This window comes from Entelurus aequoreus, linkage group LG01 (assembly GCF_033978785.1).
Source record: "Entelurus aequoreus isolate RoL-2023_Sb linkage group LG01, RoL_Eaeq_v1.1, whole genome shotgun sequence".
Lineage (NCBI taxonomy): Eukaryota > Metazoa > Chordata > Actinopteri > Syngnathiformes > Syngnathidae > Entelurus > Entelurus aequoreus.
In genome coordinates, this window is record NC_084731.1 from 49,616,842 (window position 1) to 49,630,681 (window position 13,840).

Consider the following 13,840-nt stretch of genomic DNA (forward strand, 5'->3'; position numbering starts at 1 on the left):
GGTGGTCTACGTTTGACAGAGAACTATGGGCTGTAGTGTGGGCGGTGCGTGAGTTCAAGCATTATGTGGGGATGTCGGCGTTCTCCATCATCACTGATCATCGCCCTCTGTTGGGTCTCAGACACATGGCTATTGATAATGACCCCACCGGACGAAGAAGCAGGTGGGTGCTGGAGCTGGATCCGTTCGACTGGACTATGGTGCACAAAGACGGCTCCCGCCATAAAAACGCTGACGCACTGTCCCGTCGGCCGGCGACCCCTGATCCCGTAGAGCTAGGCACTACAACAGCAGGACTGCCCACTGTGGCTTCCGTGGGGGCATTGGATGGCTGTCCGTCCGCTGACGTAGAAGAGGCAGACATGGCCTCTCAATATTCTCTCTGTGGTGCTGAGGGAGAGCTGCAGTCACTACAGCGTCAGGACACAGACATTTGTACAGTGCTGGCTTGGCTGGAACGGGGCGTTCCCCTTCGGCCTCGCGTACTCCCACGCGGGTCTTCCGCCGGTGTAAGGAATTTATGGACTGAGTTTCCCCGACTGTCGGTTAAGGAGGGGTTGTTATGTCGTACATTACCGCCTGCGACCGTGGGAGAGCCGCAAATTCAAGTTGTGGTTCCCGCCTCCATGGTGCCGGAGCTTCTACAACAGTTACATGGGGGGCCAGCCGCTGCCCATTTTTCCGCGGAACGTGTGTGGGAAAGGGCCCGGCAATCTTACTACTGGCCCTTCATGCTGAGAGACATCAGACGGTGGTGTGAGCAGTGCAGAGCGTGTCAGACCCGCCGGCGCCCAGTCCCCGGGCCAAGGGCTCCAATGGGGGGTTTCCAGGTTCGTCGCCCCCTCCAAAGGGTGGCCATGGACATTCTGGAGTTGCCCTTAACGTCCCGGGGGAACAGATATGTTCTTGTGGTGGAGGACTACTTCACTAAGTTTGTTACATTGTATGCACTGCCCAACCAAACAGCTCACACTGTCGCTCGCTGCCTGTTTGAGGACTATGTGTTGGTGCATGGTGTCCCCGAGATCCTGCATAGCGATCAGGGTCGCCAGTTCGAAGCGGAAGTCATCCAGAGACTGTGTCAGTTGCTTGGAATAAAAAAAACACGCACCACTGCCTATAACCCCAAGTCTGATGGCATGGTGGAGCGTCATAATCGGACTTTGATTGACCAGTTAGCTAAAATGTTGATTTCTCACGGGGGTGAGTGGGACACGTATATGAGGCAGGTCACCTTTGCATACAACACATCCAAACACGCCAGCACCCGGTTCACTCCCTTTTACCTCATGCACGGGCGTGAGGCCCGGGTTCCTGCAGAGACACTGCTGCCCTCTAGTGTCCTGGACTCCCGGGGCTCTGGCATCCTGACGGACTATGTTTCAGCTACAGCTGAACGGCTGGAGTCGGCCTTCAGTGCAGCCAGGCTTAATTCAGTGGAGGCTCATGAGAGACAGAAAATGTATTATGATGATAAGTGCTGTCATCGGGCCCACAAAGAGGGCGCGTTGGTGTGGCTGAATAACCCCACTGAAAGCCGTACTAAGTTGGCGCCGCACTGGAAGGGCCCGTACCGAGTGATGCAGGTGCTGGTCTCTGGAGGGGAAGCGGGCTTGACATACCGCATCATCGACCCTCTGGACTTGATGGAGCGAGCCCAAGTAGTGCATCATGACAGATTGAAGCCGTGCACGTTGCCTTTGCAGGCGCAGGAGGTGCCTTCCTCTCCCTTCCCACTTGGGAGCTTCCCTACTGTGGAGGTTTCACCACCTCCCCAGGTCCCACAGTGCGGGGAGCTGGACAATGGACTGTGGGGGGATTCTTTGGGGCTTAGGCCCGGATTATCTCGCAGGGGGCGAGTGGTGCGACCTCCTTCGCATCTGCAAGATTTTTGCATGTTTTGAGGGGCCAGTGTTCTAGCCTTTGCAATACTGTTGATCAGATAAAAATATTGTTGAGTTGTTATTCGTGCATTTAAGACTGTGAATTTTTTTTTATTTTCTCTGCTCAATTTCCCCTTTGGTTGTTACCTATTTTGTTTGTGTCGAAACGGGGACGTTTCTAATTGAGGGGGGGACGTATGTAACAAACTGTTCAGGATGTTCCAAGTTACCTGAGTGTGTTAGGTAAGGAGGAGGAGTTTTATCCCTCCAGAGTTGCCGTAGGGCTGTGACGTAGGGTGTGTGTTGTTGTGGAAGGAGGTGTGTGAAGAATAAGATTAAAGAGGCGGTGGCTACCGAACCTGCTCTTATGTCTCCCGTTTATTATTTTATTATATAAGTACATTGTATAGGCGAACCCAGGACACTCGGCTACAATACTACTAAAAATCCCTTTCTTTTAAGAAATGTGTTAAAAAACATGTTGAGATACATTGAACTCATATGTTTGGCTTCATTGGGATTTCTCTGTTTGCATGAACATATATTTAAACATTTTTTTTTAAATGAATATGAGTGTTTTTGGCTATTTGTGCCCAGCTGTGATTGACTGGTGAGTTGTGGCCATTTTAGTATGACAGATTGCCTCGTACTGGGGGATGGGAGTATTTATAATATTTTGCTCATCTCATTTGAAGTCGTTAAGTATTAAAAAAGAGGCGTCACATAAAGTGCAACCACAATAATAAACGTATAGTTAAATAATACCTCTCCGTTGCTGACGCAAATATACTTTTCGAGTAGCAAAAAAAAAACAAAAAACGTTTGCTCTTTTATTGCCTGCGATAAGTTTAGAAAACGTTATAGATAAAAAGCATAGACACACGAATTACGGGGCTGATGACGTTACGAGCGGAAGTCGTCATATGACGTCACTCTCTGGCTGTGTGAGCGGGACTTTAGTTTGTCAAACCGCAAGAAAGTTTAGTAACGCCTAAAGAACCGCTCGGCTTATCCAGCATGGATTTTAAAATGGAATCTGATCCACCACCAACCATCACATGTTTGAAAGTAAGTTGCATGCCGGATTTTTACGTACATGTTTTGCCAGCAACTGGCTAACCTACTGACTAACTGTTCAGTCAATGACAACATGTTCGGTAACACTTATGTTAAAAACTACACACAATATTATTAAAGTATTACTAATTTTACATTTGTTAGCAAACACAATCATGTGGTACTAGTTAAACCGTCGTCTTTGATAATTAAAGTGATTCGAAAACGAATCGAGACCAAACACGTAAATAACGTACCTTTATTATTATTATTATTCGCAAATGCAAACACTTCATCAACGATTAAATGTTCCCAGATACAATTTGTCTGACTTATAAACAAAACATTACAGTGAAAGCTGATATTTAGTACAAAGATGCTCCTAGTTTGTTGTCATCAAAATGGGTTAAAATTCACAGCACACTTGAAAAAGGAATTGTAGCAATATGTGTTTGTATATATATATATGTGTGTGTATATATATGTATATACATATATGTATATATATATATATATATATATATATATATATATATATATATATATATATATATATATATATATATATATATATATATGTATGTATATGTATGTATGTATATATATATATGTATATATATATATGTATATATATATATATGTATATGTATATATATATATATATATATATATATATATATATATATATATATATATATACACGCACACACCTGTGTGTGTGTGTGTGTGTATATATATATATATATATATATATATATATATATATATATATATATATATATATATATATATATACATATATATATATATATATATATATATATATATATATATATATATATATATATATATACATATATATATATATGTATGTATGTATGTATGTATGTATGTATGTATGTATGTATATATATATACATATATATATACATATATATATATATATATATATATATATATATATATATATATATATATATATATATATATATATATATATATATATATATATATATATATATATATATATGTATGTATGTATGTGTGTATATGTGTTTGTGTATATATGTATATGTGTATACAGTCGTGGTCAAAAGTTTACATACACTTGTAAAGAACATAATGTCATGGCTGTCTTGAGTTTCCAATAATTTCTACAACTCTTATTTTTTGTGATAGAGTGATTGGAGCACATATTTGTATGTCACAAAAAATTATTCATGAAGTTTGGTTCTTTTATGAATTTATTATGGGTCTACTGAAAATGTGACCAAATCTGCTGGGTCAAAAGTATACATACAGCAATGTTAATATTTGGTATATGTCCCTTGGCAAGTTTCACTGCAATAAGGCGCTTTTGGTAGCCATGCACAAGCTTCTGGTTGAATTTTAGACCACTCTTGACAAAATTGGTGAAGTTCTTCTAAATTTGTTGGTTTTCTGACATGGACTTGTTTCTTCAGCCTTGTCCACATGTTCTCAATTGGGTTTAAGTCAGGACTTTGGGAAGGCCATTCTAAAACCTTAATTCTAGCCTGATATAGCCATTCCTTTACTACTTTTGACGTGTGTTTGGGGTCATTGTCCTGTTGGAACACCCAACTGCGCCCAAGACCCAACCTCCAGGCTCATGATTTTAGGTTGTCCTGAAGAATTTGGAAGTAATCCTCCTTTTTCATTGTCCCATTTTCTCTCTGTAAAGCACCAGTTCCATTGGCAGCAAAACAGGCCCAAGGCATAATACTACCACCACAATGCTTGGCGGTATTCATGGTGTTCCTGGGATTAAAGGCCTCACCTTTTCTCCTCCAAACATATTGCTGAGTATTGTGGCCAAACAGCTCAATTTTTGTTTCATCTGACCACAGAACTTTCCTCCAGAAGGTCTTATCTTTGTCCATGTGATTAGCAGCAAACTTTAGACAAGCCTTAAGGTGTCGCTTCTGGAGCAAGGGCTTCCTTCTTGCATGGTAGCCTCTCAGTCCATGACGATGCAAAACACGCTTGACTGTGGACACTGACACCTGTGTTCCAGCAGCTTCCAATTCATTGCAGACCTGCTTTTTGGCGGTTCTCGGTTGACTTTTGATCATCGTGACCAATTTTCTCTCATTAGCAGGTTATAGCTTGCATTTTCTTCCTGATCGTGGCAGTGACAAAACTGCTATGCACTTTATACTTACGAACAATTGTCTGCACCAGGGGTCACCAGGTCGCCCGTAAGGACCAGATGAGTCGCCCGCGGGCCTGTTCTAAAAAAAATAATAAAAAAAAAAAAAAAAAAAAAAAAAAAAAGTATTATTTTTTATTTTTATTGTATTTTTTAAAATTAAATCTACATAGAAAAAACACAAGATACACTTTCAATCAGTGCATCAACCCAAACAACCTCCCCATGCACACTCATCCACACCCACTCACACAAAAGGGGTTATTTCTTTCTGCTACCAATATTCTGGTTCCCACAACATAGACAACACATCTGCAAGGGACACAGTCCCTGAAGCACACATGATTGTATAGGCTGCTGGTCCACTAACATTTTCATTAATTACTATTTTTTATGTAATTATTTTTATATTGTTTTACTTTCTTTTTTATCCAAGAAAATGTTTTTTATTTATCTTATTTTATTTTATTTTTTAAAAAAGGGCCTTATCTTCAACAGACCAAGTTGTCAATGAAATTAGATTTGTTTAAAGGGTTTTTTAAACCACGCCCAGTCCAGATAATGTCCAAGTCGGACTCAGCAACACACACCTTCATTCATGTACACAGAAAAAAATTAGGGAACACAACAGATTGCATATAATTTATAAACAAAATTACATTTTCAAAATAAGCATTTATGTACAGTCCAGATTATGTTCAGGTCACTCAAATTAGGGAACACAACAGATATCATATCTATAAACATAATTATACTTTCAAAATAAGCCTTTGAGGACTTCTCATCTTTTTTTAAATGTTTTTTGGCATCATTATCGTTTTCAACCATGTAACTTTCTAAAGTTAGAAAATACTGAATAAATGTTTTAAAGAAAGTAATACTAAGTGAATATCTGTTTTTGGCCTTAAAAATAAACATTTTACCGAGTACTATAATTAAATTGACTAAATCATGATTGTCAATGAACTCTCCTAAAATAACAGAAACCACATTAAGCTTCATAAACAAACCAATCCTTAAACACATTTTTTCAACTTCCACCCAAAACAAAGACACAATATGACAATACCAAAACAAATGCAGGGTGGATTCAGGCTCCTGACAACAAAATTGGCAATCATCTGACTCTGTCATATTCCATAATTTTAACATTTTCCCTGTGGGTAAGAAGTTATTAATAATTTTAATTTGAAAATAACGATTTTGCACATCGATAGTGGTTTTATAGATTAGTTTGAATATGGCATCCCATGGCAACGGGCAGTCAAAAAAGTCCTCCCATTTTCCATTTGTGTTGTATGAGGCAGCCTTCAAAGATTTCTTTATTAAATAAAAATTATATATTTTTCTATTTATTTTAGTTCCTTTTTGCCAACTAGAATTTCTTATTAGAGGTTTACAAACTAATAATTTAGTAGTTCCATAATTAATTATTTGTTTCCATCTTTTCCCAATTACTCTAGTTAGTTGATAAAATGAAAAGCTTGAGCAAGCATCACCATACATAGCTCTAAATTCATCATACTTCATAATTTTACCATTCTCATTGATAATATCATTGACAAAAATGATTCCTCTTTCAAACATATTTTTCCAAAAGAAAGGCTTTCCATCTATTACAATATTAGAGTTCATCCATATTAACTACTGCAAAATATCGTCTCTTTTTTCTGGCACATAAAATTGAAAACACCACTATGAGTGATTTTTTGATTTTTTTTTTGATTTTTTTATTAAGGATCCCCATTAGCTGGTTGCCTCAACAACCCACTAGTCTTCCTGGGGTCCACAATTCAATACAATTACAAGTAAAAGCATATAATTATAACTACACAATACAGAAAAAAAATAAAAGCATCAATAAAAAAACAAGCAAACAATTTACAGTCACAGAATAATAATTACCATATAAATATAACAAACAAATCATCAATGAGCAAACTAATTTAAAAACTCAGATAAAATATTACTCTCTTTTTAAAAACCTGTTTACTTTCAATGCTGGTGAGAATTCGAGGCAGGTTATTCCAGAGCGATAAAGATCTATAAATAAAAGATTTCCGCAAAGCATTCTTCCTGGGACGAGGGAGTACAAAATGCCCCTCACTGGATGCCCTGGTATTGTGATTATGTATAGTGCTACTGTGAACTATTTGGGCCATGAGAAAAGCAGGAGTTTTACTACCGGTTACTGATTTGAACAATATAAGAGTATTAGCCAACAACCTGTTCTGCACTGTTAGCCAGGAAAGAGAAGCATGCATTTGGTTCACATTGGTTCTTAGTGAACAACCAAGAACCAGCCTTGCTGCCCTATTCTGGACAATCTGGAGCTTACTGATCTCACCACTTGCAGCAGACGCCCAGACTGTAGAACAATAGTCAATATGACACAAGACTAAACTCTTAACAATTTGACAAAGAAGAGGTGGATCAGCAAAACCAGCACATTTCCTGGAAATACCAACAGCCCTTCCCATCTTTGTAACTATATCACTGATATGATTTGACCAGGATAGAGTGCAGTCCAGCATCACTCCAAGGAGCTTGGCACTTCTGACCTGTTGAACTGTTGAAATACCTAGCCTCAAATCCAACTTTGGGTCACAAGATAACCCTTGCCTAGTCCCCAATATAATACTTTTTGTTTTTGAGGTGTTAAGGACAAGTCTGTTACATACTGTCCAGTCATGCACAGCTTTTAGTTCCTCACTCAATACTACATTAAGTACACTGCATGATGGTGCAGCATGATATAAGGTTGCATCATCAGCATAAAGAACCAATCTTGCACGCCCGGTAGCCCAAGGTAAATCATTGGTGAATATAGAAAAAAGTAAAGGTCCTAGGCAACTTCCCTGTGGAACACCACAATCCAAACTTCTGCTATTAGACAAGCTGCCATTAAGATACACCTGTTGTGATCTTGAGGACAAATAACTCTGTATCCACATTAAACTTGAAGTATTAAAACCATAACATTTAAGTTTCTCAATTAAAAGAGAGTGGTCAATCATGTCAAATGCAGCACTAAAATCTAACAGCACAGCTCCAACCAACATAGAATTATCTATAGCATTAAGCCAATCGTCCGTCATTTGTATAAGAGCCGTGGACGTAGAGTGGCCCGTTCTATATGCATGTTGAGAATCAGTTGCTAGCCCATTTGATTGAAAGTAAGCTTGAATTTGTGCATACACACATTTCTCCAGTATTTTACATAACCCAGGTACGATGCTTATTGGTCTAGAATTGCCCTCATTGAAAGCCAATTTGGTATCCTTATGTAGAGGAGTAACCTTAGCCACCTTCCATATCTTTGGACACAGGCCCACTTGTAAACATTTATTAAAAATATGACAAACAGGCACTGATATGATACCAGCAGTCATTTTCAGTAATTTACTATCCAGGTTGTCTACACCAGCTACTTTGTTGTCAGGAAGAGAGTGTAGTAACCTCTCAACCTCACTGACTTCAACCTGATGAAAATTGAATTCACAGTCCTTATTATCTATTATAATATTCCTAATGAGGTCAGCTGATTTGTTGTTATTGGATATATGCATACCATGCCTTAATTGAGATACCTTGTCAACATAATAGTTATTAAAATGATTGGCAATGTCACATGGCTTAGTGAGTACCAACCCATTTGATTCCACAAAAGGTGTACAGACATTGTTCTTTCTACCCATGATTTCATTCAAAACATTCCATAAGTTTTTGCTATCATATCTCACATCATATAACCTCTGTTTGTAATATTCCCTTTTTTTCAGTTTGTTTAACTTTGTGACCTGGTTTCTTAAGGAACAGTACTTATGCCTGTCATCAATTAAACCAGAGTTGACGGAGGCTTTTTTAGCCATGTCTCTTTCTGTCATTAAACCTCTAAGTCCATTATCAATCCATGGGGCAGACTTAGTTTTGACAGAAAACTTCTTCAAAGGGGCATGCTTGTCCACAACACTCATGTACATTAACATAAATAAGTCAAGTGGATTGTTTCCTTTATGAACCCCGCCATGTTTCCCAGCAGACTCTCTGGGAGGGGATCACTTGTAAAAAAGGATACAATTTATTTTGATACAGTACATGTTTTTTGTCCAACAGGACATTTGTGTACCACTCAATGTTTAAATACATCTTTGGAACAATTGATGCTTTTAAAGACCGACACATAGCTTCCAGGTTGAGAAGTTTCAGGCCCCCATATTCATACTCTTTGTACAAAACCTTTCTTTTAATCTTTTCTGGTTTGCCGTTCCAGACAAAATCGAAGACCCTCCGCTCATAAATCTTAAAAAAGTTTTGTGATGGAGCTGGTAATGACAAAAACAAATACATAAATTGAGGAATAATTAACGAGTTGGCAATAGACATTTACCATACAAGGTTAGGGATTTCCCTTTCCATAATTGCATAATTTTGTCCAGCTTTCTTAGTCGATTATCATAATTTACTGAGCCTAGATCTTCCAGATTTTCTGGGACAACAACACCAAGTATGTTAACTGGTCCATCTGTCCACAAAACAGGCACTTTGCATTCCATTCGAAAGGACGTTCCCTTTAGATTTCCGATCCTTAACATTTTACATTTATCATAATTAAGCTTAAGGCCAGATTGCTGTGAAAATATGTCCAAAAGATTAAAGGCCTACTGAAATGAATTTTTAAAATTCAAACGGGGATAGCAGATCTATTCTATGTGTCATACTTGATCATTTCGCGATATTGCCATATTTTTGCTGAAAGGATTTAGTATAGAACAACGACGATAAAGATCGCAACTTTTGGTATCTGATAAAAAAAGGCTTGCCCCTACCGGAAGTAGCGTGACGTAGTCAATTGAACATATACGCAAAGTTCCCTATTGTTTACAATGATGGCCGCATGAAGTGAGAGAGATTCGGACCGAGAAAGCGACAATTTCCCCATTAATTTGAGCGAGGATGAAAGATTTGTGGATGAGTAAAGTGCAAGTGAAGGACTAGTGGGGAGTTGAAGCTATTCAGATAGGGAAGATGCTGTGAGAGCCGGGGGTGACCTGATATTCAGCTGGGAATGACTACAACAGTAAATAAACACAAGACATATATATACTCTATTAGCCACAACACAACCAGGCTTATATTTAATATGCCACAAATTAATCCTGCATAAAAACACCTACGTGTTTGTTATGCTAGCTCCTAGCTCCTCTGCTAGCTCCTAGCTCCATAGAACGCGCCAATACAATTCAAACCCCTGACCAACACACACAATCACTCAGCCCAAAAGACCGTTCACCTAACCCAAGGTTCATAAAGCTTATATATTTTTAAAAAGTTACGTACGTGACGCGCACATACGGTCAAGCTATCAAATGTTTAGCAGCCAAGGCTGCATACTCACGGTACCTGATATTCAGCTGGGAATGACTACAACAGTAAATAAACACAAGACATATATATATACTCTATTAGCCACAACACAACCAGGCTTATATTTAATATGCCACAAATTAATCCTGCATAAAAACACCTACGTGTTTGTTATGCTAGCTCCTAGCTCCTCTGCTAGCTCCTAGCTCCATAGAACACGCCAATACAATTCAAACACCTGATCAACACACAATCACTCAGCCCAAAAGACCGTTCACCTAACCCAAGGTTCATAAAGCTTATATATTTTTAAAAAGTTACGTACGTGACACGCACATACGGTCAAGCTATCAAATGTTTAGCAGCCAAGGCTGCATACTCACGGTACCTGATATTCAGCTGGGAATGACTACAACAGTATATACACACAAGACATATATATACTCTATTAGCCACAACACAACCAGGCTTATATTTAATATGCCACAAATTAATCCTGCATAAAAACACCTACGTCTTTGTTATGCTAGCTCCTAGCTCCTCTGCTAGCTCCTAGCTCCATAGAACACGCCAATACAATTCAAACACCTGATCAACACACACAATCACTCAGCCCAAAAGACAGTTCACCTAACCCAATGTTCATAAAGCTTATATATTTTTAAAAAGTTACGTACGTGACGCGCACATACGGTCAAGCTATCAAATGTTTAGCAGCCAAGGCTGCATACTCACGGTACCTGGTATTCAGCTGGGAATGACTAAAACAGTAAATAAACACAAGACATATATTTACTCTATTAGCCACAACACAACCAGGCTTATATTTAATATGACACAAATTAATCCTGCATAAAAACACCTACGTCTTTGTTATGCTAACTCCTAGCTCCTATGCTAGCTCCTAGCTCCATAGAACACGCCAATACAATTCAAACACCTGATCAACACACACAATCACTCAGCCCAAAAGACCGTTCACCTAACCCAAAGTTCATAAAGCTTATATATTTTAAAAAAGTTACGTACATACGCAAAAAAAAAGTTGCGCACATACGGTCAAGCGATCAAATGTTTAGAAGCCAAAGCTGCATACTCACGGTAGCACGTCTGCGTCTTTGTCATCCAAATCAAAGTAATCCTGGTAAGAGTCTGTGTTGTCCCAGTTCTCTACAGGCGTCTGTGTATCGAAGTCAAAAGTCCTCCTGGTTAGAGTCTCTGTTATCCGAGTTCTTCCATCTTGACTGCATCTTTCGGGAATGTAAACAAAGACGCGCCGGCTGTGTACTGTTGTTGCTGACTTCGTTCGAAAAATACGTCCGTTTCGCACCGACAACTTTCTTCTTTGCTTGCTCAGCTTCTTTCTCCATAGTGCAATGAACATAATTGCAACAGATTCACAAACACAGATGTCCAGAATACTGTGGAATTATGAAATGAAAACAGCTTTTTTGTATTATATTCAATGGGGAAGGCATACCTCTGTTCCCCGGGCTACGTCACGCGCATACGCCATCCTCAGAGGCGTTTCGAACCGGAAGTTTAGCGGCAAATTTAAAATGTCACTTTATAAGTTAACCCGGCCGTATTGGCATGTGTTATAATGTTAAGATTTCATCATTGATATATAAACTATCAGACTGCGTGGTCGGTAGTAGTGGGTTTCAGTAGGCCTTTAAGAAGGTTCCGCAAACAATGAGGAAAAATCTTATCTTTGTGAATCAGCCTTTTCTGACATGAACTTCATCAAGAACAAACACAGAACACGCCTCACTGATGCACATCTGCAAGACTCACTCAGAGTTGCAGTGTCAAGTTACACACCAGAGTACAACACACTAGTTAACAGCATGCAATGCCAGGCTTCCCACTAACTGACAAAGAAACATAACAGATTTGGTGTTCAGTTCAAAGTGTGACATGATTTAAAAATTTGAGAGTTTACTTTTGTATTTTACACGAGTTATTATTTGTACAAACATGGTGCAAAGTAATTCATGATTTGTTAAAAAATGTTAGTGGCTAGCTAGTTAAAATGGGATATTGTGATTTCACAAGACTGTCTTAGAAGTGATCATTTGAAAATGTTCAATTTGAAAAATGTGCACTTAGAGAAAATATAAAAATAAAGTGTTGCATATTGATATTTATCTGTTTCTATATATATTTATTGTGAGAAATCATTAAGACGATCAGTGTTTCCACAAAGATAAATATCATTAATTATTAATAATAACAGAGTTAAAGCTAAATTGAGCAAATTGACTATTTCTGGCAATTTATTTAAGTGTGTATCTAACTGGTAGCCCTTCGCATTAATCAGTACCCAATATATATATATATATATATATATATATATATATATATATATATATATATATAGGGCAGCACGGTGGGGGAGGGGTTAGTGCGTCTGCCTCACAAAACGAAGGTCCTGAGTAGTCCTGAGTTCAATCCCGGGCTCGGGATCTTTCTGTGTGGAGTTTGCATGTTCTCCCCGTGACTGCGTGGGTTCCCTCCGGGTACTCCGGCTTCCTCCCACCTCCAAAGACATGCACCTGGGGATAGGTTGATTGGCAACACTAGATTGGCCCTAGTGTGTGAATGTGAGTGTGAATGTTGTCTGTCTATCTGTGTTGGCCCTGTGATGAGGTGGCGACTTGTCCAGGGTGTACCCCGCCTTCCGCCCGATATATATATACACACATATATATATATATATATATATATATATATATATATATATATATATATATATATATATATATATATATATATATATATATATATATGTATGTATATATATATATATGTATATATATATGTATATATATATATATATACAGTATATAAGTTTAAAACTTTTTTGGACTTGGACGTGAGAGGACGCAGGCGCTGCTGTCGCCGCTTCTCCGTCACTGAATCTGTGAACTTCAGCTCTAATATTTTAGCCTTAAACGTTTTAGTTTCAGTGTTTGTCTCGCTTAGTTTTTTGTCTTTTCAGCCTACTGCTGTGACTTTGAGCACTTTAAAAAAAAAAAAGCTATACAGCTCCAAAACCATTCTACCTGCTATCGTGCTACCACCTGTCCCTCGCTGAGAGAACTTGTCGGCGTGGTCGGCGTGTCTTTCCCACCTTCTCTTGCCGCTGTCTGGCGGTGGTGGCCCATCGACTGGACTGCACATACAGCCTGACTACCTGTTGCTGTGTGGTTTAAATCCGGGCAGCCTAGCCTTGGACTCCCGGCTGCTAACGTCGGATCCCGGACAAACATTTTCCCTCCGCTTGCTGCCACTATGCTGAAATACTCCTTCTCGAAGCTGCTGGAGCTTAACAAAAGCGCCATTCCAGCATGCATCTCAA

The 13,840-nt window shown here is 38.8% G+C and overlaps 1 protein-coding gene across 2 annotated transcripts in view; it reads left to right on the forward strand.

The window, feature by feature from the left end:
* The first annotated feature begins 2,790 nt into the window (after positions 1 to 2,790).
* The window catches only part of rad18 (RAD18 E3 ubiquitin protein ligase), a 109,224-nt gene continuing 98,174 nt past the window's right edge, over positions 2,791 to 13,840 (forward strand). For both annotated transcript variants that reach the window (XM_062054109.1, XM_062054119.1), the window contains exon 1: positions 2,791 to 2,951. In XM_062054109.1, coding sequence (XP_061910093.1) covers positions 2,901 to 2,951 — 51 coding nt within the window. In that variant the 5' untranslated portion in view covers positions 2,791 to 2,900. The remainder of the gene's footprint in view (positions 2,952 to 13,840) is intronic.